A 24,820-nucleotide genomic window follows, 5' to 3' on the forward strand; every position below is an offset into this window, starting at 1 on the left:
ATTAAAGCCTGGCTGCCCGCTGAACGCTCAGCAAAAGTGACTGCGATTTATTTGGATTAGTCACTATAAAGGTCTGGGGAGACAGCTATTTATCCGATGCCGGGCCTTGACAAATTGACTGGGCAGTGCAAGAGAGAACAGTCCCTCTGATCTCGGTTCGTGCTGGGGCGGAAAGCAGGATCCTCCCACCTGCTTGCGACCCTAAGGGGAGCGCACCAGCTCCGAGAGGCGCGTCTCCACCTGCAGCCGCGCGGCGGCCCCCTGCCCGCCAAGATGCCCTCTCCTGGCTGGGAGGTTCGGACTGCTTCCATGCAGGCCCTTCAGGGATTTCCGCTCACTCTCTGGAGGCACCTTCTCGTCAGATTTCAGGAAAGTCACTAAATCTGCGATCTGGCCGGGTTGCCCTGCAGGTGACCCAGTCCTGGGCCCACACTGGAGGGTCCACCTTGGTAAAAATCGTTTGGTCTAGCAGCATCCGTGTCATATATCAGAGAAGTCGTTTCGAAACTTTTTGTTTGTTTGTTTTTTTGTGTTTTTTTAAGTACTGACAAATGATTTGAACCTGAAATTTAATTCCACTTAATATGGAATGCGACCCTAATGTACTTATTGGTTCTTAATTATAGATTACTTAGACCTTGGTGTCACCGAGTCTACAGGAGATTCTCTGGGACAGCCTACAACCCTTGCTTTTTACAGATCATGCACCTAAAGAGGAAAGAACAAACCACCGCCAAATTCGTTTTTTCTACATTTCTGAACTTAATTTATTTATCTTAATTTATATCTGTCATTAATATGTAGTTACATTAAAGTCCTTTAAAAAGACATTTGTAGTGAATACCGACCAACCAAGATAGATAGGTAAATTTCAAACTTGAAATGTAATCAAAAGGAATTTTTACCAACAGTGTTTTGCTTTTAATGTAACTTATTGTTGTCTCAGGTTTAAGGCCAACTCTGTATTATCGGGTAACGAAGATGTAGGGCTAGATACCTAATGAGTAATTCTGAACAGGAACTCGAACTACTGGTAACAAGTAAACCTGATCATTTTGCTTTCAGAATCTAGAATCTAACAGGGCCCTTTTTGGAGAATCGCTAAGAAAAAAAAAAAAAAATACTTCTTCATCAAACAGTGATGTTGATTTCTTTCATTGTTTGCCTTTATTTTGGTTAAAGACCTAAGACTGGGAGAGTAATTTGAATAAATTCTTTCTTATTCGGTAAAAGAAATCAGATCTCCCTTCTGTTAAAAAGATGAAAGTTCAGTGTGGCCAGAAGATGAGGGCTTTAGCCCTTTTGATGGAGACTATTTGAACCTGAAAATTTTGCGTGGCTATCTATCTTGCTAAAAGTCAGGGCGAGATAAAGTGTAATCTGGCTCTGATTTCTGCTGAAAAGAAAACATTGAAATGACTGCTCATTTATCACTGTACCCACCCTCCCCCTCTTCCACCTTGGTTTAATTGACAATGTAACACCGAGCTGTTTGTGTCTTCCCTTGACTGTTGGAAATGAAACCAACCCCATTGAAGGGAGAGTTTTAAATTATCGGGTTTAGCATGTAGAGAAATTGTAAGGAAAAACAATGTATAGGAAACTTATAAAAATGCTACCATCAGCAGGAACACTGGAGAACCATCCGAATTCTGTAATGACTCATCAGGTTTTTCTCTTGTCTGATGGCTTGGTTAATTTGCATACATATTTAGGTCCTTTGACTCAGCAGCTACTTAAGAGTTCAGTTAAGACACTGTTTGTGACACTGTTTCTAAATTAATTGCAAAAACACCTACTCTAGTGCTTACAGAAATTAAAATGATCACATCATTTGTTTCTAATCCAGATAGTTATTTTGGCCAAATAGACAAAATTTGTTTCTTCTAAATAGATGCCTAAAATCACAAAAGTCAGTATGTATACATAATAAAATTCAATCTCAACAGTAATGATTTATATAATATTAAAGCAATAAATAATAGAATATTATTCAAATGGTCTAAATAGTCAGGATTTCTTATAATGGTAATACCCAATTTTGACAAGAACCTAATGAAACAGCTATTCCCAAATACTGCTTGAGAATATGTAAATTAAAACAACCTAAGAATGTCCAAAAGACTTTAAAATGCATGTGCCTTTTAACCTAGCAATTCTGTCTTGGTGAATTTATTCAATAGAAAGAATTAAGGATACGTACAAAGATTTTACTTAAAAAAACATTCATAATAACCAAAAGAAAACAAAACTGGAAACAAATTTATACAACGTGAAAAATCACTTTGCCATTCAATTATGTCATAAAAGAACATTTAAAGAAATGCAAAGATATTTATAATAGGTAAGATAATAAAATGGATTATTACAAAATATAATTCAACTTTTTGTGAAAAAATATATTCGTAGAAAAGATTTGGGAAGATATACGGGATGGTGGTTTATCACAGGGTAGTGGCATTCTACATTTTGTTCAAAAGTCTTATTATATACACGTATATGAATTTTAAAATACAAAAACGTTATACAATGGAAAGTAACTCTTCCCTTTCATGTCTTGTATCCATGTTGCTATTTGAGTCATTCACTGTTTTCACATTAGTTTGTGTAATTCTTAATCAGTTAAGAAAATGAGTCCTTTCTATCATACATTTCCAAATATTTTTCTTATTCAAAATCTGTCTTTTGACTTTGTTTATATTTAAAATGTGTGTGTAAGCACGTTTATCAGTCTCCTTTTTTCATGGTTTTCAGGTTTTAGGTTTGCTTGGAAAACCCCCTTCCCTCCACACATGCACTCATGCACACACCCACACACACACACACACACACACACTACATTTTTTTTTAAGTTTTTCATTTTTCTTCTAGTAATGTTATAGTTTTAACTTCTCACTTTTAAATATTTGATAGAATTTATTTGGGTTCAAGCAGTGAATAGAGATATAGCTTATTTGTCCTAACACAGTTTATTAAGAAATATATTTTTCCCTGGATCTAAACTATCCCATTTTCCAGAAATTAAATTTTCATGTCTATCTGGCTCCAAACCTAACTATGCTGTTCTGCCCTCATAGGTACCCATTTCTCTCCAAGAGCCAGTTCACTGAAAGACAGCAAGTGTCACAATAAACTAAGGAACGCTTTCTGCTTAAAACCTGCCTATTTTGTAGTCAACAAACTCAATTCTTTTAGAGCACAAATTTAAATCTGTAAAATAGCTTAAGTCAGAGAAACGCCTGAGTTCAAAATTTGTGTGAAATAAAAAGAGGGAAAAAAAAAAGCCCACCCAACATTGTATCTGCTGATTTGCAGTTTGCAAGTATAGCCCGTGCCCTAAACCGTGCGTTGTTGCTAAGTACCTTGCATTTCAATCTAATGAATAAAATGGAGATGAAGATGAACAAGAGCTGTGTGAATAATAAAGCCTACGGGGCCTTGTACATTATTGACACATGGAAGGTTCTAATAAATATTTGCCTAGTGAAAAAAAGAGCCTGAAGGACAGACAATAGGCATGGGTTGTTACAGGCATTGATAGTACTATTTTATATATTTAAGGAGCGGTCCTTCTTGGACTGGAATAATCCTTGTTGTGTGCACTTTGTATGTTGATCAGTTTATTGATTTTACAGTTTATTAAAAGCAAACAGTATTACACAACTAGTAAACAAAACTTATAATTTAACAAAAATTTTTAACCATTTCAGTAATGATTTCAAATTTACTTAACCAAAATTCTCACATTTCATTGAAATCACAAATCTAATACATTAAATACATTTATATGCTTCAAACAACTCACACAAATGATCACAATAGTTATAAAATTTCCCACTATCCCTAAATGGATGAAAATGTATTAACACCTTGAATTTAAATTTGCCCCTTTATCAGTCCTATACTTACTCTCATTTTTAAAATAATTTTCCAGGTTCTAGACAAACAATATTCAGAATATGAACAACCGTTACTGTTGACCAAGCAGAACTGGATGCCTGCCTTACTGAGCAAGCTCCTACGCTCTCCCAGCCTCCTGCCCCTTCAGTTGTCCCAGGTATAAACCCTTTAGTAGTTAAGTCAGGAGATGTGTACAAAGTACAAGGGAGGACTGAGGAGGCATGTGGCAGAGTTGGAGTATTTACCAACCTGAATGGGAGTATTTCAATTTTAACCACTGATATAGCCACCACTGTACTTACCAGCTGAATACCAGCCCTTCTTACAATAATATTATAAGACTCAGAGAAAAAAAGTCTCTTTTTTCAGACCAACCAAGGTGAATCTGACCAATTGTATGGGACACAGTGGATGGTCACACCATCCACGATGACTTGATCCCTAACCAAAGATGATCTGATTTGGGCCTCCTTTAATGGTTGGATTTAGACCACCATAATTTTTCAAAGAATACAAGGTTCTGACAGATAGTTTTTGATATCTCATATCCTTATTTTCTCTATTTGATGCTTGTTTTTTAGGAGTTTTTTTTGTTTTGTTTTGTTTTGTTTTAAGGTTTTGCTTTATCATCATTAGAAAACTTTATTTTCATCCTGTTGCCTAACTTGGGCCTGGACTGGTTTGATCAGGCTGGAAGCCTCTGAAATATCTGGTTCACTGTAATCCCAATTTTTCCTTCTCATCTATCATCAATGTTGTCACAGAGACAGTTTGAAGGAGAAAGTAAAGAGCTTAGCTGAGGACATGCTGCCTGCCTGTGAGACATATTCATATGGAAATGACCAGGGGACATATGAAAATTCATCCCTAGACTTTAGGAATTAAATCCAGAGTAAAGATCTAATTGGAAAATCATATTTATAGAGATGATAATAAAGACAAAAATGGATTTGATCACTAAATCTAAAGGGAAGAAATGAGAAACCCAACAACAGAATCTTGGGAAATGCCTACATTAGGTGATTTGTGCAAGAAGACACTGTGAAAATAAAACAAATGACCAAGATAATGTGAACACAAAATATGCAGTGTCACAGGATCCAATCACAGAGAAAATTTTAAAAATATATTCAGAGAAAATGATGTATCATTATTTGAAATAACAACAACAAGAAAGTGTTAACCTAAATCCCCATCAATCAGCAAGTGATAAAATTATGGTTCATTAATACCATAGACTATTGCACTACCACTGAAATGAGGTGGAGCTATGTTTGCTACCATGGAAAGATTTCCAAGTCATATAGTTAAATATACAAGTAAATCATAGAAATATATATAGTGTGATTCCAAATATGTAAGAGGAAAATAAAATGAATTGCATTCATGCATATATTTACATATTTACATTGATCAATTGGTTGTTTGATTGACAGATATTCATAGAATACAGAAGTTGGTGGACTTACAGGTTGACCCCCACACTGGAGAAGAGGGCTTGAGAAAAGCGTGAAGTGGGGCTTTCATATTTTGATTAAGGTACTTCTGCTTTGTGTGAAGCTTTACAATGAAACTATACTTATGCACTACTTGGGTGCAATGGTAATAAATTACATTTAATTTTTATAATAAACCAATAATAAGCCAACAACAAATGCTGTATGAAGAAATCAAAAAGGATGAAAACCAAGGGAAAGGTCATTATTTTTATCATTAGAAATTCGATGGTGGCCTTAAAAGAGCAAGTTCAAAATATTGGTAGGGAAAGAATCCTGATTACAAGGATGAAAATAGGTGAAAGCAGGGGTCACAGACATGACCTACTCAAGATTTTTATCTGTACGTTGGGGAAAGAGAACAAGTAACCACAGACATTTCAAGCATAAGTCTTTGCAGGACCCAGTGAGCCTGTCAGAGTCACTGAATTGCCATGAGACCTTTTGCTGGAGTTGTGGGGGATCGTTCCCCTTTTCCACAGAGGTTATATAGGAGGCAGAGGAGAAAAGTGGGCTGAGTTCTAATGATGAATTTAAGTGCTAAACCCTGATATGCTGAACCAACTACAACTGTATATCCTTGGTCTTTTCACCTGTAAGAGCCAATAAATCCGCTTCTTTGGTGAAATCATGATGGTTTTTATGTCACTTGACACAGAACCCACCCAAAGGCCTATTTTTATTTGGAACTCTATCGAAATAATGTAAAAATAGGACATTTTTAAGTGAATTTCAAGATAACAATTAAAAAAATATTTAATGTGGCCATTCATTTTTCAGTGTCTGTCCCATAGTTCTTACCAGCACAGTTCATTAACCAACACTGAAATAACAATGGGCGTTTTGAATTTCACCTCCTCTCCTTTCCTTTCCTTCCCTCCTCTCTAATGGAGGTGCTTAATGAGTAATGAGAAGTCCCAAAAGTTGAATAAGAAAGAGACTGGATAATCAATTCCAAAGGCTAAAGCAGTGAACCCCGAAGATATTCAGTCCAGTAGGTAAAACTTGTTTTGCCTCACATAAGTTATCATAGGTAGTTCTTCCTGGCATACTGCTGAAGAGTGGATAGTAGATTTTGTTTTCAATGTTAACATTTAAAATATTCAGTACTATCAAAGAATGACTTTATTAGAAATATAAATCTGTTTCCACATTACTTGAGAGGACATACTAAGTTCATGACTTCCTAAAACTCATGTGGTTGTATGAAGCTTGTTTTATGGTTTATATCATATGATATAATTATATAATATTCGATCCACACAAAAGAAGTTTTTGTAATACATGTTGAAAGCTCATCCCCAAGGTGGTGGTATTTGAATGTGGGGCCTTTGGGAGGTGATTAAGTCATGAGGGCAGACCCCTTATAAATGAGATTAGTGCCCTTATAAAAGAGACTATCACAGAGCTCCTTAGCCCCTTCCACTAACAGAGGACACAGTGAAAAGATGGTATTTTGTGAACCAGAAAGCAGGCCCTCACCAGATGCAGAATCTGCTGGCGCCTTGATCTTGGACTTCCCAGCCTCTAGAACAGTGCAAAATAAATTTCTGTTGTTTATTAGCCACTCAGTCTATGGTTCTGTCATAACAGCCCAAATGGACTAAGACAAATACTTAAAAGCACCACTCAACATAAAACTAAAACATGGCCAACACCAGTGAATCTATTTTTGTGCTCCCCCAGTCACATCCCCCTACTACCTCAAGATACAATCACTATGTTGAATTTTGTGTTCAATATTCCCTATGTTTCTATATAGTTTCATCATATATCTCCCTAAACAATCATACTGTATATTGTCTTCTATGGCTTGGTTTTTGATTCAACATTGTAGTCCTATGATTCATCTATAATGCTAAGCTTAGCTGCAGTTCATGTAATTTTCCCTGTTGTATAATATTAAGCCCTCATTTGCTATCTTGTATTTTGATACATTTTTTCCAGTTTTTTCATACCTAATATAATCTGGGGGACTAAGTGTGGAAAGAATATATCTCAGCCAGTGTCTGTATGAAAAGATCATGGTGGGAACATAGTTTCTCTCTCTGGAATTATTGTATTATAAAAAAAAAAGCTGTTAACTCTGTCTATTACAGCCCTCCCAGAATAAATTGCAGTGGTGTCTTCATTAAAAAAACCTAGGTAAAAACTAGGAGGAACTATGGACAAAATTCCCCCAAAACAATGAGAAAAGTCCTCCAATTATTTTATGGTTCAGAAGTGAATGGAAAGTACTTATTTTTTTGTTTCTCTTTAAAATATTTAACATATAGTTGTGAATACTAAAGCCAAATATCTGATTAAAAATTAAAATACAAAAATATTCACCGATTTCAAAGGAACAAAATACTAATATAATATATGCAATAATATGGATGAACCCCAAAACCATGCCAAGTGAAAGAAAGAAGATGCAAAAAATCACATATTCTATGATTCATAGAATTTATAATTTATATAATAGGTCTAGAAAAGACAAATTTATAGACACAGAAAGCAGATTAATGATGGCCAAGCCTGGGGGCAGGAGTGAGGATTAACTGCAAATGGGCAAGAGGGAACTTTACAGAGTGATGGAAATAGTCTAAAACTGGATTGGAGTGATAGCTGCACAATTCTATATAAATTTACAAAAATTACTGAATTATAAGGGTGAGTTATGTGATGTGTAAATTATACTTCATTAAAACTGCTGAAAATTGAAATGCTATCTGTCAGAATGTCTCTAAAATATTAAATCTGATTCTTTTTTGTATGATTTCATTTAATTAGTGCACTCTGTAAGTTGTCTGAGCTTTTGAAGAAACAGCTTTAGTCTGCTAAATACTGATATTTACATAAACAGTTTAATGTAACCATTTCAAAGTAAAAGTAGAGTGGGAGAGAAGGTAACAGGAGATAACCTGCTCACAAAGATGGCATCGAATGAGTTGCATTACTTGCTAAGGGACCTAGAATACGGCATTGGAAAGATAACCACTTCTCCACATTGAAGAGAAATCCTGAAACAGCAGCAGATTTCCCAAGGGATCCTATGTCACGATGAGGAAGGATTACAGGAAACTTCTACTAACACTTTATTTTCCTTCCTGGAGCTCCGGGAGAGGTTTCAGTAACTCAGTGGACAGGTCAATAGCTACTTACAATATAGAGTTACTCACAACCCTCATTATAACTTATGTCTTGCCTGCTCTTTTCAAAACCCTCTTTCCTTTGGTCAGAGGCATTTAAGTTTTTGTTTCCACAAGTTTGCAACTCTCAATTGAGTTTGGTTTGTGAAATGGTAGTTGTTAATTGAAGTGGAACATCAATTAACATGCACCAGACGTGCCTCCAAAGGAAGCCAGGAATAAAAGGATGATTTGGCCAAATTGATCTCACTCTTTTGGGTATAATTTTAAATGCAACATTTTTGCCTTAATATGGACCAGACCCAGAGCTAAAATATGTGAGGGAAAAAGCTAAAATTTTAAAAGTATTTTTTAAAATTTAAAATAATGTGTGTGGAGCAGAGAAGAAGGACAATTGTTTAGGTAAGTTAAGCTCATTTTCAAAATGCCAGCTTTGTCTCAGTTATCTTTCCATTTCAGAGGAAAAACATTGGCATGAATTGTCCTAATGATGAAAATTCCTCTAATAGTTTTGCATATATAGAAACAACACAAGCAAAGTGTGTTAGTGTAGAGTTTAACCTTCCAGAAACAAGCAGTCAAAAAAGACATTACCACTCTCGACATGTTCCATGTAGAGAAAATTGTAAGATGACAGAGTATGCTGCCATCTTACAAATAGCCATCAGCTAACGTTTATACTACATTTTTCTTTTATGTTATGAAAAAAAGAATGTTGTTACAGATATCTGGTTTCTCAACAGGTCTGAGGTTCTATGGCACCCTGAATATTTAAAAAAAGTAGACATCAGGCACTTGATTTAAAAATTTATGAGTATTCTAGGATGTGAAAAAGAATGTTTTATTCCTACATGCCATTTTTTTGATAGGTGAGGATAAAAAAATCTACAGAGGCTTTAAGATAATATTATTCTTTTAACTAGTTTCACATGGTATATATCAGTAACACTTCTAGTATCAAAAATGGTAGTCTAATACAACGTGAGTTGTTTTTATATGTCAGCTTTATTTTTATTTTTAAAAAGAGCACATCTAAACTAAACATCACTAAATAATTTAATGATGATAGTTCACCTAGAGAATTTCTTCTGAAAGTCACTTTTTAGCATTTCTCCCATTGATTCACTGGATTTCTGTTAGCATAAGTTGCTGTTCAGAACCTAAGTCAGTTTCCATATCTCACCAAAAACTCCATAATAAAAAGAGAACTGTGGAAGGAAAGGTTTTTCTTGCCATCCCTACCCTATCTTCAACACATCAAGGTCATGTGCTGAAATTATATTTTCCAAAAGAGTATAAAGCATTAAGATATAAATTTGTAGAAACCAGACATCTCATTGTGTAATGGGCCCTTGCCCTATCTAGGCCACTTCAGGCAATTAATTAATAATTCTTGCAAACCTGCAGGGCAAACAAAGGACTTTTGCTCTGATAATAACTTGTGAGGGAAGAATAGAAATACACTTTTATTTCGAGGTTAAAGTTGTAGGTATCAGTCCTAAAGGTCACTGAGACTAGAATCTGATCAAAATCATTGTATTAAATAATAGTTTTAATAGATTATCAAAAATGCCATAATTAAAGGTAAATACAAAAAAAAAATCTGTTCTCTTACTTTCAGAAGACCCTTCAATTAATGGTTTGCAAACTTTTATTTTAACAATGGAATCCTTGATTCCAACATACTTTTCTCTCATTTGTAACTACATTTGTAACTATTTGATTTACTTATTTTCAATTTTACAATTAATGGCTCTTTATAAGAAACAGACATTCATTCTTTTCTTAATTTGTATTTGTCCATGCTAAGAATAAAATGTGTGTCTTCCAAAGGTTTGCTACATCATGACAAAGAGGAGAAATCAGAGTTAACTGTCTCCCACTGAGCAGTGAACTGGTGTGTGAGCAGAGCTAGAATAGCACTTGAGCAGCGCAGAGCAGAGCAGCCATCAGGAGTGGACCCAGGTCCTCACTGGCTCCTACTTCCACCAAACCAAACAATATGGACATTTGCCTGTACCCAAAACAAAGTTTCATTGGTTCTGTTCATGTCATCTTTTAAAGATTTGTTTAAATTTTTTTTAAAGGAGAGTATATTCTGACCTTCTAGGGTATGTGTAGAAGTAATAATACCAACTGAAAGAAACAGAAGAAATTAAGAAAAGATATCTGACCAAGCATCTCTTTCTTCCATAGTGAGAAAATAATTTATTAATAAAATTCCATTGCTTTCTAAAATCACAAAAAACTTCAAAAGAGAGGCTAATCCAGTACCAGCTTTAAAATAAATATCCCAAATAAAAATATCTGTACCTGCATTTTAATCTTTGGTGATTTTTTTTTTAACTGTATGGCAGTTTATTTGCATGGCAAAGTTGTGATTCTTATCTCCTGAGTCAAACACTTGGTGATATCAGTCAGCTACTATGAAGCCTTCAGGCAACAAGCTATATCTTTATTCCACCATGTCTGGACTTCAGTTTAGTTGGGGAGAGGGGGGAAGAAGAAGAATGATTGCTAACAAAACCATTTAAATCACTAGAGAATGAAGGTAAACTCTTAAAGTAGTTATAGCTTAAGACTGAATAGATTTTTAATTTGTGACTGAGACCATGAGCTTCTTTTCATCTACAATAATAGGATTCTAGATGTTATTGAAATTATTTCTCTTCCCCCACACATTTTTAGGGCTTAGGTTTTAGGAAAGGTGTTTCTTTGTTGTTGTTATTGAAAGTCTCATACTCTTTATAATCTTAACCCTAGCCTGAAATGAAAATTGGGGGTGGGGGAAGTGGAATTCTGTTATTTAAAAAGGCCACAGAGATAAGTCATAGCAACAACCACCATCACAACGACAAACAATATTTATAAGTGTTTACTACGGGTATATGTTAAGCACTAAACTAACTCACTTTATATGTATCTTTTCAATTAACACACCCAAAACACTGTGGAACCCATTGCTGCTGTCACCATATTAAACAGGAAGACAATGAGACACAGTGAAGTTAGGGGACTTGTCCAAGTTCATACAACTAGTTAGTTGTATAAGCAGAACTCAGACCCATTTCCTTGGTGTTCTACTATGTCACAATATCATAAGAGGAAAACATAAGGAGAACAAAAATCATAATTCTATTAAGAACTTTCATGCTTTATCATCTAGTAGGATGTGAGCATTACATTTTCCATCCAACATTTAATTCACTCTTCTACCCAAATTCATTTGAGAAGTGTTATACCCAACCCTTCCTGGGTAGACTGTCTCATTGTGGTCAGTTTTGCAATTGGGTTAAAAGAAAAAAGGACTTACTTATTCATGTGGGAGGCATTTTAGTATCTGGCTAATGTTCTAGCTGAAAATAATACTGGCTTTATCTAAAATATGTCAGAGTGACCAGTTAAAAAGACCCCAGTACAGTCAATCAACTGTTTGTTTTGTCTATAGAGTAATCCCAAAAAATGTTTGCCAAATTTTATTAGTGAATTGATCTAACCCATGTCTAGTTCTGTGTGGGAGCTGTGTGGTATACTCAAATGCACTGGATAAAGAATTCCTAAATTCTTCTACTAATGGGTTCATTAGAATTGATTTAGAGCTTCTAACTAAAGAATGCTCCTCCTCTCTCTCTAGGAGGACTACTCTTTGCAAATTTTAGGAATGAGTATCAGATGACCCTCCTCGTCATAGATCATGAATCTGGATTTAAAGCTCTTCCTCCTAATGATTCCTCAAAAGAGAAAACCAAGACAAACAAAGCCTGAGCTTTGTTTTCCTTATGGTTGTCATTGTCATGGATATAATGACACTGGAATACAGTAAACCTTCAAATGACAGAGGAGTCCTAGGCATATTCTGAGTAGGATGAAAGCTGAAAATAGTAATAAATAAAAAACCATTTTTCCAGTTACAATCTCTAAAGATAAATGCTATAGACTGATTTGCCCCCCCCACACACACACACACACATACTTCCCACCAATTCATTTTGAAGCCCTAACCCCCAATGTAACTGCACTTGGAGTTAGGGCTTTTATAACGGAATTAAGGTTAAATTAGGTCATAAGAATGGCCTTAAAGAACAAGATCTCTCATTCTCTCTCTCCCCACAAGAAGGAAGACCATACAAGGACACAGCAAAAAGACAGCCATTTGCAAGACAGGAAGAGAGTTCTTACCAGAAACCAACCATGCTAGTACCCTGATCTCTGACTTCCAGCCTCCAGAACTGCAAAAAAATAAATGTCTGTTGTTTAAACCACCCAGTTAATGGTATTTTGCTATAGCAGCTCAAGCTAAGATAGTAAACTACTATCAAATATTGAAAGTAAATCAGAAAAATGATTTTTTAAAGAAGTCTTTCCACTTGCTCTAAATATACCTCCTGCATAATCAGATTGATGGAAATTAAATAAATAACTAGAGGGCTTTAGTCATTGTTAGTAAATAGCCTTAGCAACCTATATGTTTTTATTGATCACTCCTTTAAAACAGTAACTTTATAAAACCATTTTACTAAGCATAAGTTAATGACATTAGTTGAAGTGGCTCACGTTAATGAGTGTTCTCAGATATGTAGTCACAGGTAGGTTATTAAATATTTTTCAACTGTTTCTGAGCTCCAAGTAAGAAGTGAAGCCCAAGGGTACTTGATTTGAACTAATTATAAACTTCATAGAGAACTTGTGATCTTGATGTTCTATCAGAATCAAAATATTCTAGTCTACATACAGCTAACTTTATACTTTATGTTACAAATATACTGGCAGAGACTGCATTGGCTCCCCTTCTTTTTACTAATGGATTCCCCCAACTCTGAGTTTTAGTACAGCATATTTAGAAACTATTTCCCTAAACGTTCCTTGCAGCTAGAGAGGCCAATAAGATGGGAGCACAAGTGATATGTATGACTTCCAGATCCCATCATGAAGGAATCTGCTTGCCCTCCAGCCTCTTTTTCCCCTTTCCTGAGGGCTGGTAAGAGTAAGCTGACTTCACCTATGAATGTGCAGGCATCTCCCAACGGATGACCAAGTAACAAGATAGAAGGAACCTGGGTCTCTGGGTGTCCTTGCCAAGGAGAGTCACCCATCCACCCTGGACCACCTGCCTCGACCAGCATGTAAGAAAGAGAGAAGCAAATCTGTGGCTTGTCTAAACCACTGTATTTTTGAGTTGTGTCAGTACTCTAAATAATGTGCATATCTTATAATTTGCAGTGTACTTTCCATATGCTATGGTCTAGAATATATATCTGGTCTTCTGGCAACTATTTGTTAAGTACATATTATGTATGAGCCAAGCTCTAGCTCTGGTCACACAACTGAGCCAAGCACACAGTCCCTGCACTAATGAAATTTTCATTATAGTGAGGGGGTAGAGGAAAAAGGGCAGAGAGGCAATAACAAAGTAAACACAATTAAACAAAATAATTTCAGAACAGTAACAGTGGTCTAAATGAGGACTCTAGAGTCAGATTGTGTTTACAACCAGACTTTGAAATGTATCCATCATACTAACCAGCTTCCAAGGATGCCCACCCCTTTGTCCAGTGAAACATACCTCCTGGTATTACTCCTGCTCTTTTATAGGCCCTTGAATCTGGTTCACTTATGATCAATTGGGTGAAGCCAAAGTGATGTGTGACTTTCATAAATGGACTTTCCGCTTCCACTGGGGTCTTATGCAATGTTCACTCAGAAAGGCCAGCTACCATAGAAAAAGTTTAACTTCCTGAGACTGCCAGGCTCAGGAAGCCATGTGCAGAGGTGGTATGGAGAGAGATGCCTGGCCAGACCTTAGGTATTCTAGCTAACCCAGCTGAGAACTTGGGTGTGTGAATGAAGTCACTTTTCAAGTTTAGCCTGTTCAAGCCTTCTGATGAGTCCAGCTTCAGATGCCTTCTGACTGTAACATGAGAAACCCCACACAAGTACCACCCAGCTGAGCCCAGTCACCAAGTCAACCCACAGAACCAAGAGAAATAATAATACCTTAAGTCACAATTGTGGGCTACTCCACAATAGCAGACAACTGGGACACCAACTTTGTGAACGAAACACATTTCTTAATTTCTCTGTGCCTTAGTTTTCTTATCTGAAAGATTCCTATATCATAAGGTTGTTATTAGAATCAAAAGAGTTAATCTGGAAAGTGCTTACAACAGTGCCTGGTTTTGGGTAAATATTTAGAAAATGTTCGTTACTATTGTTTATTATTAATACTTAAAATAGGATGTGACGAGACAGAAATATTCTTAAGTGGATGCTCAGGAAAGTTCCTATATGGAAGGTGACACTTGAACTTAGACCTGAAAAACAAGGACTCAATTATGCAGAGGACCAAAGGAGAGCATCCAGACAAGAAGGAGAATGAGGACAAGGATCCTGGGGTTGGCAATGACACAGTGTCTTTGAGGGACAGACATGGCCAGTGTGGTTGGAGGGTGATAAGCAAAGTAAAGAATCGTGCAAGCCATGATAAGGGATGTGGGTTCTGTATTACACACAATGGGAAGCTTTGAGGAATTTTAAGTAGGGGAAGGACTTGGACCATTCTATTGGAAATGGATTTTAGAAAGTTGAGAATGGAAACAAAAAGCTCCTTTAGGAGACTTTTGTAGTCCTCTGAGTAAAATATTTCAGTGACTTGAACCAGAGTTTAGCAGAGGAGATGAAGAAAACGGAGCAGATGTGAGGGTGTGTTCACTGAATGCGTGGCCTTTGGGTTGACCATCAGGCCCACATGGTAAAGATGAGATTTTATTTTAACAAGGTAATTCTGGAACCACATTACTTAAACCCCATTAGACAGGGTTCCAACCATTGTACTTCAGAACTGCTCAAATCTATCTCATTTTATCTAATTCAGGGTTCAATTGTTATAGATTGTTATTACTAAATAGGGGATAATAGAATATAAATTTGCTTACACATTTCTTATTATTATTCGAATAGGAAAAACAAAAGCAATGTGGTTTAACAGAAGGAGAATCATAAGGCAAATCAGGATAGAGGTTCAAGTGGCAGTACTGTCCCTGACGACTTATGTGAACCTGCACAGAATTCTTGACCATTTAGGGCCTCCTTATTTCTCAGCCCCTTCCATTTCTGACAATCTGTTATTTGGGGGTTCTCTTTAAAATACTACATCACCCGGAAATATTTCATGTTCCTAAAGTCAGTAAAGCATATTCTCGGTACTTTACTGCTGGTTCCAAGAGCTCTGTGACTCTTGGCTCCTCAAGGCTAAAAGCACCTGCCACAAGGACATAATCACAAAGAGATAATCACCAGAAGGGGACTTTGATTCTAGTGCCCATCTTCTCTTCACCTGACAAGAAGGAGGCTGACAGCAAGTCAGCATGCATCTGTTTTATAGCCATCAATAAACCATATTTCACATATAAATGCTTTACAGGTATCTCTCATATAATCTACAAGATTTATTCTTTTTAGAACCTGGGAAGCTTTGCTCTCAGCCTTTACATTCAAATACTGAAAACTCATCACTCAAGCAAGTTTTTCTAAAACTTCATTGTTATGGCAGAAATTTCTGGCACACATTCCTGTTAAGATTTTCATTTCCTATAGCAGCTATTTCTATAGTAGCGAAAACAGAAAGGAAAGATTCTACATTAAATAGGAGAATGGAGGCAAAGAACTTCACATGATGGTTCAGTTGTTCCTCCTTTCTTTCCTAATAAAATTATTTTGGTTTTGGAGGACTTAGGAGAACATTAAACTGCAATTGTAAAGTTTTCTCCTCTCACTATCTGCCTGAGTTTCCTTCAGCACACCTGCTCTTTGAGGTAAACTCTGACCTTCATGTGCAGAAGCTTGGCTGCTTTCAAAGTCACATGATGGAGCATGTGGCATGCAAGATTAACCTTTTGGAGCTAAAGAATCATGGTGAGTCTTTCTTTAGACTTTGTTGTTGTTGTTTGCCACTTTAAATCTTAGTGTGGTGGCATCTGATCTACAATTCATTGAATTACCTGTGAAAGAAAGGAGTTAGGGTGTGATGAGTACCAAGAGGACTTCTGATAACTGAATGGATTTATGATTCATTGATCATAAATGACAGCAGGTAAAGATAACAGCAGCACCCCAAATCACCATTGTTGACTTCCGTAGGGAGCCACTAATCTCATTCACTAGTGCTATATTCACTTTGGTGGCCAAAATATCACAGATGAGCACCACTGTAATTTGGTACAAGTAAAGGGAGACAGTGTTCACTTTATAAACTAAAGGTAAAATTTAATAAAATAGAGTCCGATTTCAGTGGGTCTGTGAGCAGAAGATGGAAACCAATCAGTCAGCAGCAAACCAAGGGTACAGTGACAATTAAATCAAATGGAGAAAAGCGCGACAATTTGCATAGAAGGTTAGCACATTGTCGCAGGGGTGGAGGTTCCCATCAAATAAAGAGAACAACACATTTGGAGGTGTAAATTACAAGTGGGAAAAACAAGAGAGAGAATTGGCTCTTTCGTCAATTTGCCAGCCTGTGTGCCTCTAGCCAGATAATGGGGAATATGAGAAAAAGGATTAAAATTTGAGTTTAAAGACATATTTTTCTTCCCTGGGAAAGAGAATGTGATGGCACATGAAGCCAGTTCAAAAGAAGCCTGTAATGTTTTCCTTCTCATAAAAAAAGGAAGCAAATTATTCCAACCAATTGCAACTGAATCAAATTTGAGCTTCCTGAAAATTTATCAGTTGATAAACCAGGATTTAAGTTCAAGGATACATTCCATGCCTAATCTTCATTTTACAACTTTTGGAGATAAATTTTCCTTTGCACTGAAATCTTTCAAAGATAGCCTTTCTTGAAAAACAAATTGTTAGAAGTGTGTAGCAAATTGACCAGATGTTTCTGGGGCATCACTGTTGTCTTAGAAGAAAGGTAAGAACTTCTAGTAACTACCTCATGCTTACATACCATTAGTTTTCCATTTACTGCTCTGAAACAGTAATGTTCAAAGTATTTCTCTTGTTATCGAAAGAGTTAATACAGTTTCTCAAAAGTGCTTCTCTTCTCACAGAATATAGTTTATATTTTGGGAAAATTTGGCACAGCTTAAGTTACAGCTTCACTGATTTTCTCAGTAGAATCCAACAATAAGTCATTTCCCTCACCCATGTGTCCCATAGTGTTTATTAGCAGGGATAGACACAAAATGTCAAAAGAAGAAAAGTATTATTTATATTAATCTACTTTCTTCAAGACTTCACATCACGACACCTAAATAACAGCCTTCTTCACATCTTGCTCCCAAACTGGTAGCTATCCCTTAGAGAGTTTTTATAAATACCCTGAAGTTCATTATCAACCCACTAGCCCTTCCCAAACTAAATGTATGTATTGCTGCAGGATAAATGGACTTAATTCTTGCTATCTAAAAAAAAAAAAAAAAATTAATAATACTAATTTCTAAGCACAAAAAGCAGCTTGTGGCATGAAGCTAGTTTTGCTCCCTTCCAAAAATCATTATTTTTAAGTTGCAGATCTTGAAAAAATAGACAGCAGAAATCTATTCAGTGGTATGCATTACTACATCTGTTACTATCCCCCAAACAGCCTGACCAACCTACCAGCTAAGGTATAGCAGAAACCCAAACCCTCTTCCTCCCCCCAAAAAAGAGTGGCTCCAAGAAGCAAAGTCTTTACTGCTTAATAGCCTGGCATGTGGTAAAGCCATCGTTCTGACTCTTAATTATAATCCCATTGCAGAGCCCAAACAAATAAATTAATTACTTATGGTTATTTTGCAGATATCTCAGTAGCCCCTCCCCACACACACATGTTTCACAAAGTATTGGTGAATGACCATTTTCATATATCTCTTTTAGTCTAAATATAACTTTAACTTTCATGTCTTACCAAGACTGGGAAAGGGGGAGGACAAATCAAAGAAAACTCGTTTGGGAATCCGTGGGGAAAAGTTTAACAGGCCTGCTGGGTGTTCTCCTAATGCTGTCTTGGATCTCAGATTAAATTATTATGCTTTATTGTAGAACTGGGTCATTTGTGCACATGGACAAAGGCAACTTCAACTTGATATTTCTGTCATCCCTGCTGTGGGAAGAGTCCTTTTCCTGGTTTATAACATCAATCATTCTCGCAATAAATCTTGGTGGTGGATATGGTCATTTAAATCTCCACCTGCACAAACAACAGAAAATAAGAGAGCTCATAAATCTCTACAGTGGTGATTAACAAATTTTGAATCCTGGGCAAAGATATTATGGTGATGAAGGGTGGGGGTCTCACTAATTCATTAATAAAGACTGATTTGCTGACAATCTGTTTAGTTTACAGCATAGGGGGAAAGCAAACAAGACCCTGCTAACAAAACAAAACGTTAGAGGTTAGTGAATTCCCAGCTGAGCCCAGGATTAGAGATATGATATCTTAATGTAGGAGAGGGGTGCAGACTCCCAGCCAAAAGCTCAGATGCCACTCTTATACTTTGTTTCAGCCCCTCATCTTCAACACCTAATTGTAAGGAAAGAAAACCTGGAGAAGAAGTAGTATAAGAGATTCCTGCATTCAGTCTCTCTAATTTCATCTCGTTGATTTCAGTCAGTTCCTAGGTCTGGTTCCCTTTGCTTTTCCAATTACTCCCTGATTTTCTTTTTCTCCAGGAAAGACGGTGCAGGCTGGGGTTAGTAATGGAAACGAACTTTTCTCAAAAGGATGATACTGTTTAGTGCTTTGTAATGTCAGTTTCACATGAGGAACCCTGCTAGCAAAGAGCATGTAAGAAGAAGGCAAAGGCAGCAGCACACAGAGAGAGAAAACAAGAAGTCCCAGGCAAGATGATGTCTGAGAACAACTAAGATCCTTAAGACAATATTAAATGCATTTCTAGAAAGACATTTAGAGGAAAGTTTTAATTCCATTAAGAAAAGATTATTAACTAACAAAATGCTTTCCATACACTCAAAGTACTCTGTCTCATTACCCCCACTCCCACTGACTTGTGTGTGGTTGTGTGAGGGTGTGCAATGGGAGTATGTTGTATACACACAGGCAGTTCCTTGATATTTTTAAAGTGACCAGGTGCAGGTGGATTTTTTGGTACTTTCTCTGCCACTATCCTAAAGATTCTACGAAGCACTTCTTTTCGTAATTCACCCCAGTTAAGATAAGGTGAGAAGATACCTTGGTAAAGCCATAGTCTTGCAGGGTGTTGGTGGGACACAGTTGATCTCTGCCTGGATTTTAACTGGTGTTTTCTTGGTGAAAAAGGAGGCCGGGGAGATGCTTGTGAGATTTGTGGCTCGAAGGCCCAGAAAAAGCAAAAGGATCTGGTCGTTTTCCTCAAGTTCTCTACATACAACCAGCTATGACCTCTTAAGACTGAAAGCAGGCCTTAGGAGTCGAGTCCAGGAGAGGGGCTGTGGGTGGGGCCTGCTCCTCCTTGGCTGGTATTTAAGTGTTGCAGTTGAGTTGATTTACATTACACTTTGGAATGGGGGCCTGGGCGTGAGAGTTTCCCTCCGGTTGTGAAAGGGGTCTCAGAGCGTTGCTGGGGCTTGGCAGGCCCCTCCCCTGGGCTGCAAGGATCCGCCTCTCTATTCCCCAGATAAATTCCTAGTGTCCACCAAATTCCTCAGCGCTCTCTCACACTCCACTACGGCCACGACTCCGGGGGTGGGGAAACAGCGTCGGTTTCCTTCCCAAAGAAGCCCTGGCGGTTCCTTCTCACAACTCTGCAAAGGGGAAAGGGGTGTGAGACCCAACCAGGACCCCAACTCCAACTCCCAACAGGAGGTGGCTGCTCCACACTACACACTCGGAGGGCCCATTGATTGCGGGGTCTCTCTCTCTCTCTCTGTCTCTCTCTCTCCCCCCCCCCTTCTCGCTCTCTCTTCCCCTCCCTCCCTCTCTCTCTCTCCCTCTCCTCCCCTCCCTCTCTCTTTCTCTCTCTCGTCCTCTCCCGCAAACATGTCCACGGGCTCCCTCAGTGATGTGGAGGACCTTCAAGAGGTGGAGATGCTGGACTGCGACGGGCTGAAAATGGACTCGAACAAGGAGTTTGTGACTTCCAATGAGAGCACCGAGGAGAGCTCCAACTGCGAGACGGGGTCTCCCCAGAAGGGCCGCGGTGGCCTGGGCAAGAGGAGAAAGGCTCCCACCAAGAAGAGTCCCTTGAGCGGGGTCAGCCAGGAGGGGAAGCAGGTCCAGCGCAACGCGGCCAACGCGCGCGAACGGGCCCGGATGCGGGTGCTGAGCAAGGCCTTCTCCAGGCTCAAGACCACCCTGCCCTGGGTGCCCCCGGACACCAAGCTCTCCAAACTGGACACGCTGAGGCTGGCGTCCAGTTACATCGCCCACTTGAGGCAGATCCTGGCTAACGACAAGTACGAGAACGGTTACATCCACCCGGTCAACCTGGTAAGTTCTCTGGTGTGGCTGCTGCGGTGCGGTGTCCCCTCCCAGCGCTCCGGCAGTTCTGCCCGTGGTGTGCACCGCGGGCTGGGACTGTCGCACCTCGGCCACCACCAGCCCAGAGTCTCTAGGGACCATTATAGGAGATCCCCACACTGCCCTCGCTCTGTCTTACAAGCCGCCGGAGCAGGGATGATTTATGCGAGTATTTAACGTGGCAGCGCAATTAGGAGTTTCAAGTGTACTGAGCTAGCAAAGAGGGGGATCCCTGCACCCGCGCCATGAGGGCTAAAGGGGCTGTGTGAGACCCGGAGCCCTGACAAGATGTAGCGCGCCCAGGGGGCACTTTGATCCTTTCATGCTTCTAAAGAATAGAACTGTATTTTCCTCTCTAATTCTTGTAAACACCCAACTGTTTATATATATATATATATATATATATATATATATATATATATATATATATATATATGTACATATATGTATATGTTATATAATAATTACATATAGACACATTCATGCCCTCAATAATTGTCATCTAAGTCCCCAACTACTTAAATATTCTGTGTTTCTTCTATAGGTGGATTAACATTTTTAAATTCCAGAAGTTCCAGCAACTATCAGCATAACCAGTACATTCTCACGAGTATTAGTGTAATAAATAATATTTAAAAGATCACTTTCATCCAAGATTTAAGAACATTTTATTTTTGTCTTTTAAAAAAATAATGCTCATTGAGCCTACCATTTTTCTCAAATGCATTTTACGGTTTAAGAAATATATTTAATTCCTTTTTCATTTGATTTAATTTTAAAACTTCCTGACTGGAAAGAAAAACAACTTACTAGCACCTCTGTTTATATATGATAAGAACGAGAGGTTTTCCTCTTAAAAAGTCGTCTTATCGGCCAGCACGAGTGAGAGAGGTTTCGAGGTTTGAATCTTCTTCTCACTGAGTTAGTCTCAGGAATTGGGGAAAGGGGGTAAAACCACATTTTGCCGTGAAAATCGTTTCTTTTCTTCCAATTTATTTTTCGAATGAGATGAGTAAATAGTTTTTTTTAAAAAAAATCTGGAGCTCAAATGAAAGTAGTGACTTCATTTACAGTTGCTGCTGCCTTCATCTTTGAATCAGAAATTTAAGTGAGCTTTATTATAAACACCACGAAGAAGGGAAGAGAAAGTTATGCTTGCTCAGCCCACTAGGAAGACGATCTTAAATAAAATACGCGTGTGTATTCTTTTATTAGCATTATTGTTTTTCTTTCGATTAATTTAGAAACTGAGCAAAGTCCGCATTTGTGATGGAGGAAACGAAAGTTGGCCGCGGGGAGATAGATGTTGGAATAGAAGCAAGACATTTGGGAAACCCGACCACGGCCTCAAAAGTAGGGCTAGGAGGGCGCTGTGCCTCAAACCCAGTGCCCAGTTGGCGAGAGGTCCTTCTGGGTTTCCCTGTTCAGTCTCACCGTGGCATCTGCCTCTGGGCTGTGCCACTGCACCAGCCACGCTGGGCTTTCCACGGTCCTCTTCTCTTGGGTTTCACTTCGAACCCAAGAAGTGATCCCTTCTTTGCTCTACCACCCGGGGTGGTGACTTGGCGCCAACACTACTTTTTGCTTTATCCAGCCACAAGGCTCACCCGGACACCGAGTAAATTGCAGAGATAACGGGTCTGTCCAACTCACTGCCGGCCCCCAGGGCTCTCTGTCCTTCCGTCTCAGTCTGCGAGCCCCCCCAACCCCTCCTCCACGGCCATTTACTTCCTCCACCCTCTTCTCTCCTGCAGACGTGGCCCTTTATGGTGGCCGGGAAGCCCGAAAGTGACCTGAAAGAAGTGGTGACCGCCAGCCGCTTATGTGGAACCACGGCGTCCTGACCTTGGAGGTGCGAGTCTGGGAAAGGCGCGCTCCCAGGGGGGAGCGGGCCCGGGAAGGCGACCCTTGCCCTCCCTGCTCTCTGTCTCTGCTTCCCCCTGCAAAGCTCCTCTCCCTGTCCCACCCCGCGAGAACACTTTACAGCGACGAGGAGATTCGTTTCCAAACCAGAAGGGATCAACTGTACTTACAAAGATTCCCATCTATTTAACTTTATTAACTTCTACCGTGAATGACTCTGCGAGCCTTGCTGGTCCAAGTGCAATATGTAATTATAAATATATGAATAGATAATAAGAGCCTATCAATGTGTATCTTTTGTACAATATGTTGTAAAATGTAGATCATAGAATAGCTGACTTTGACAGTCACATTTATAAAGTAATTCACTTAAAGATATATATTTTTTTCAAACAAATTTTGCTACTTTCGAAAATAAATCTTTCTTTATATTGCTAAAAGCCCTGACATTGGTGTGATTTAAAAAAATAATAATTACTTGGAATAGAAAAGTGGGTAACTATGGGGAAGTTTGATAATAAAAGTGGTTCTCTGAACCTCAATCCAAACTTCTAGAGGTAGAAGAAAAGTAAATATGATTTCCTCTATGAAGATGCAGATGGTATTTTGCACTGAAACTTCAACAACAACAACAAAAAACCCTCTGGTCTCTCAGGTTTGCAGGTTACTTTTAAGACAATTAGAAATAACGTAACTGTAAACAAAGAAAGGGCAGGATTAAAGTTATTAACAGCTACACAGTTCAGGAGAAAACAGCACGCCAGAAAAGGAAAATCCGATTTGCATGTATTCCACAGCATAACTGCTGACATGAGCAGGAAGGTAAACTCCGCGTTTTGTAACTTTCCACGCGCGGACGTGAAACCAAATAACCCATGTTTGCAAACCAGTGAAAAAATCATGGGAACAATGAAAAATGTAAATTCCATAATCCTTAGGACGTATTTTCCGATTTTCAAAGTGCCGCAACATACTTTATGTATTTCTCATTGATAATTAATTTTAGCAACGCGCCTGCCTGCTTTGGGTTAAGGTTAGCCAGTGCATTCAGCTCCCCGCCACGACTTCCGGCGAACTGGGTTTTAATTTAAACATCTTCCAGGCTACGGAACAGCTCGTTGGGGAAGATTAAGTTGAGATAAACAGAGAGGCGAGGCGGAGGAGCCTGGGACCGGGTTCCCTCGCTGCCCCAGCGCAGCCCGCCGCTGCCGATGAGCCAGATGCCACCGGGGCTGTTTAATGTTCGGGGTTATGACCGCAATGTTTACAAGACGTCTTCGGTTATTTATACTGTTATTCCTCGCAGAGGGCCTTGAAACTTCCGCTTCATTTGCTCTTTCTTTTCGATTTTTTTTTTCTTTCTTTCTTTTCCTGGGCTCGGTTTGGTACCTGGAATAAGATCACCCCGGCTCCCCTTCCCGCCCTCACCTCCTACTAACCCCAAAGGCTGCTCTAGCGGATGGAGCCCTCAGCTTGGCCAGTAAGGAAGGAGCTTGTCAAGATGAGGGAACCATTGTGCCCCCAGAATGATCTCTGCCAGAGAGAGTTAGCACGTTACCAAGTGCAATTCATTCTCCAAGAGCTAGGAACTTTGGTGACTCCTCATCCACCTGCCTGTCATGCAGGTCGGAGGACTTCTCTGGGCGTCGTCGGTCTACCCTAGCACTCCCCCATCCCACACTTGACCTTCGAGAGAGCATTTTAAGCTCTGGCCAACCTTCTTATCCCCCAAATTATCCCCCTCCCTCTCTCCTATCAGAGAAACACTGCCCTGGCCTCTACCGTTCGGAGTTCAAGGCAGAGATGAGTCCCAGGTGATTCAGTGTGTGTGTGTGTGTGTGTGTGTGTGTGTGTGTGTGTGTGTGTGTGTGTGTGTGTGTGTGTGTGTTTCAGTTCAGCAAAATTTCCAAGCTCTCACTTCACGTTTTTACGAAATGCTCAAAATTCTGAGCACTTGATGCAGGCGGCCCCATAGAGAAGAAACTTCT

The 24,820-nt window shown here is 38.8% G+C and overlaps 1 protein-coding gene across 1 annotated transcript; it reads left to right on the top strand.

The window, feature by feature from the left end:
• The first annotated feature begins 20,137 nt into the window (after positions 1 to 20,137).
• On the top strand, positions 20,138 to 23,272 carry TCF21 (transcription factor 21). Its single transcript, XM_019732708.2, has 2 exons — positions 20,138 to 20,939; positions 22,724 to 23,272. Exons 1-2 carry the CDS (start codon positions 20,490 to 20,492, stop codon positions 22,811 to 22,813), a joined length of 540 nt encoding a protein of 179 aa, XP_019588267.1. The 5' UTR covers positions 20,138 to 20,489; the 3' UTR covers positions 22,814 to 23,272.
• Positions 23,273 to 24,820: the final 1,548 nt, after the last annotated feature.

This window comes from Rhinolophus sinicus, linkage group LG05 (assembly GCF_036562045.2).
Source record: "Rhinolophus sinicus isolate RSC01 linkage group LG05, ASM3656204v1, whole genome shotgun sequence".
NCBI lineage: Eukaryota > Metazoa > Chordata > Mammalia > Chiroptera > Rhinolophidae > Rhinolophus > Rhinolophus sinicus.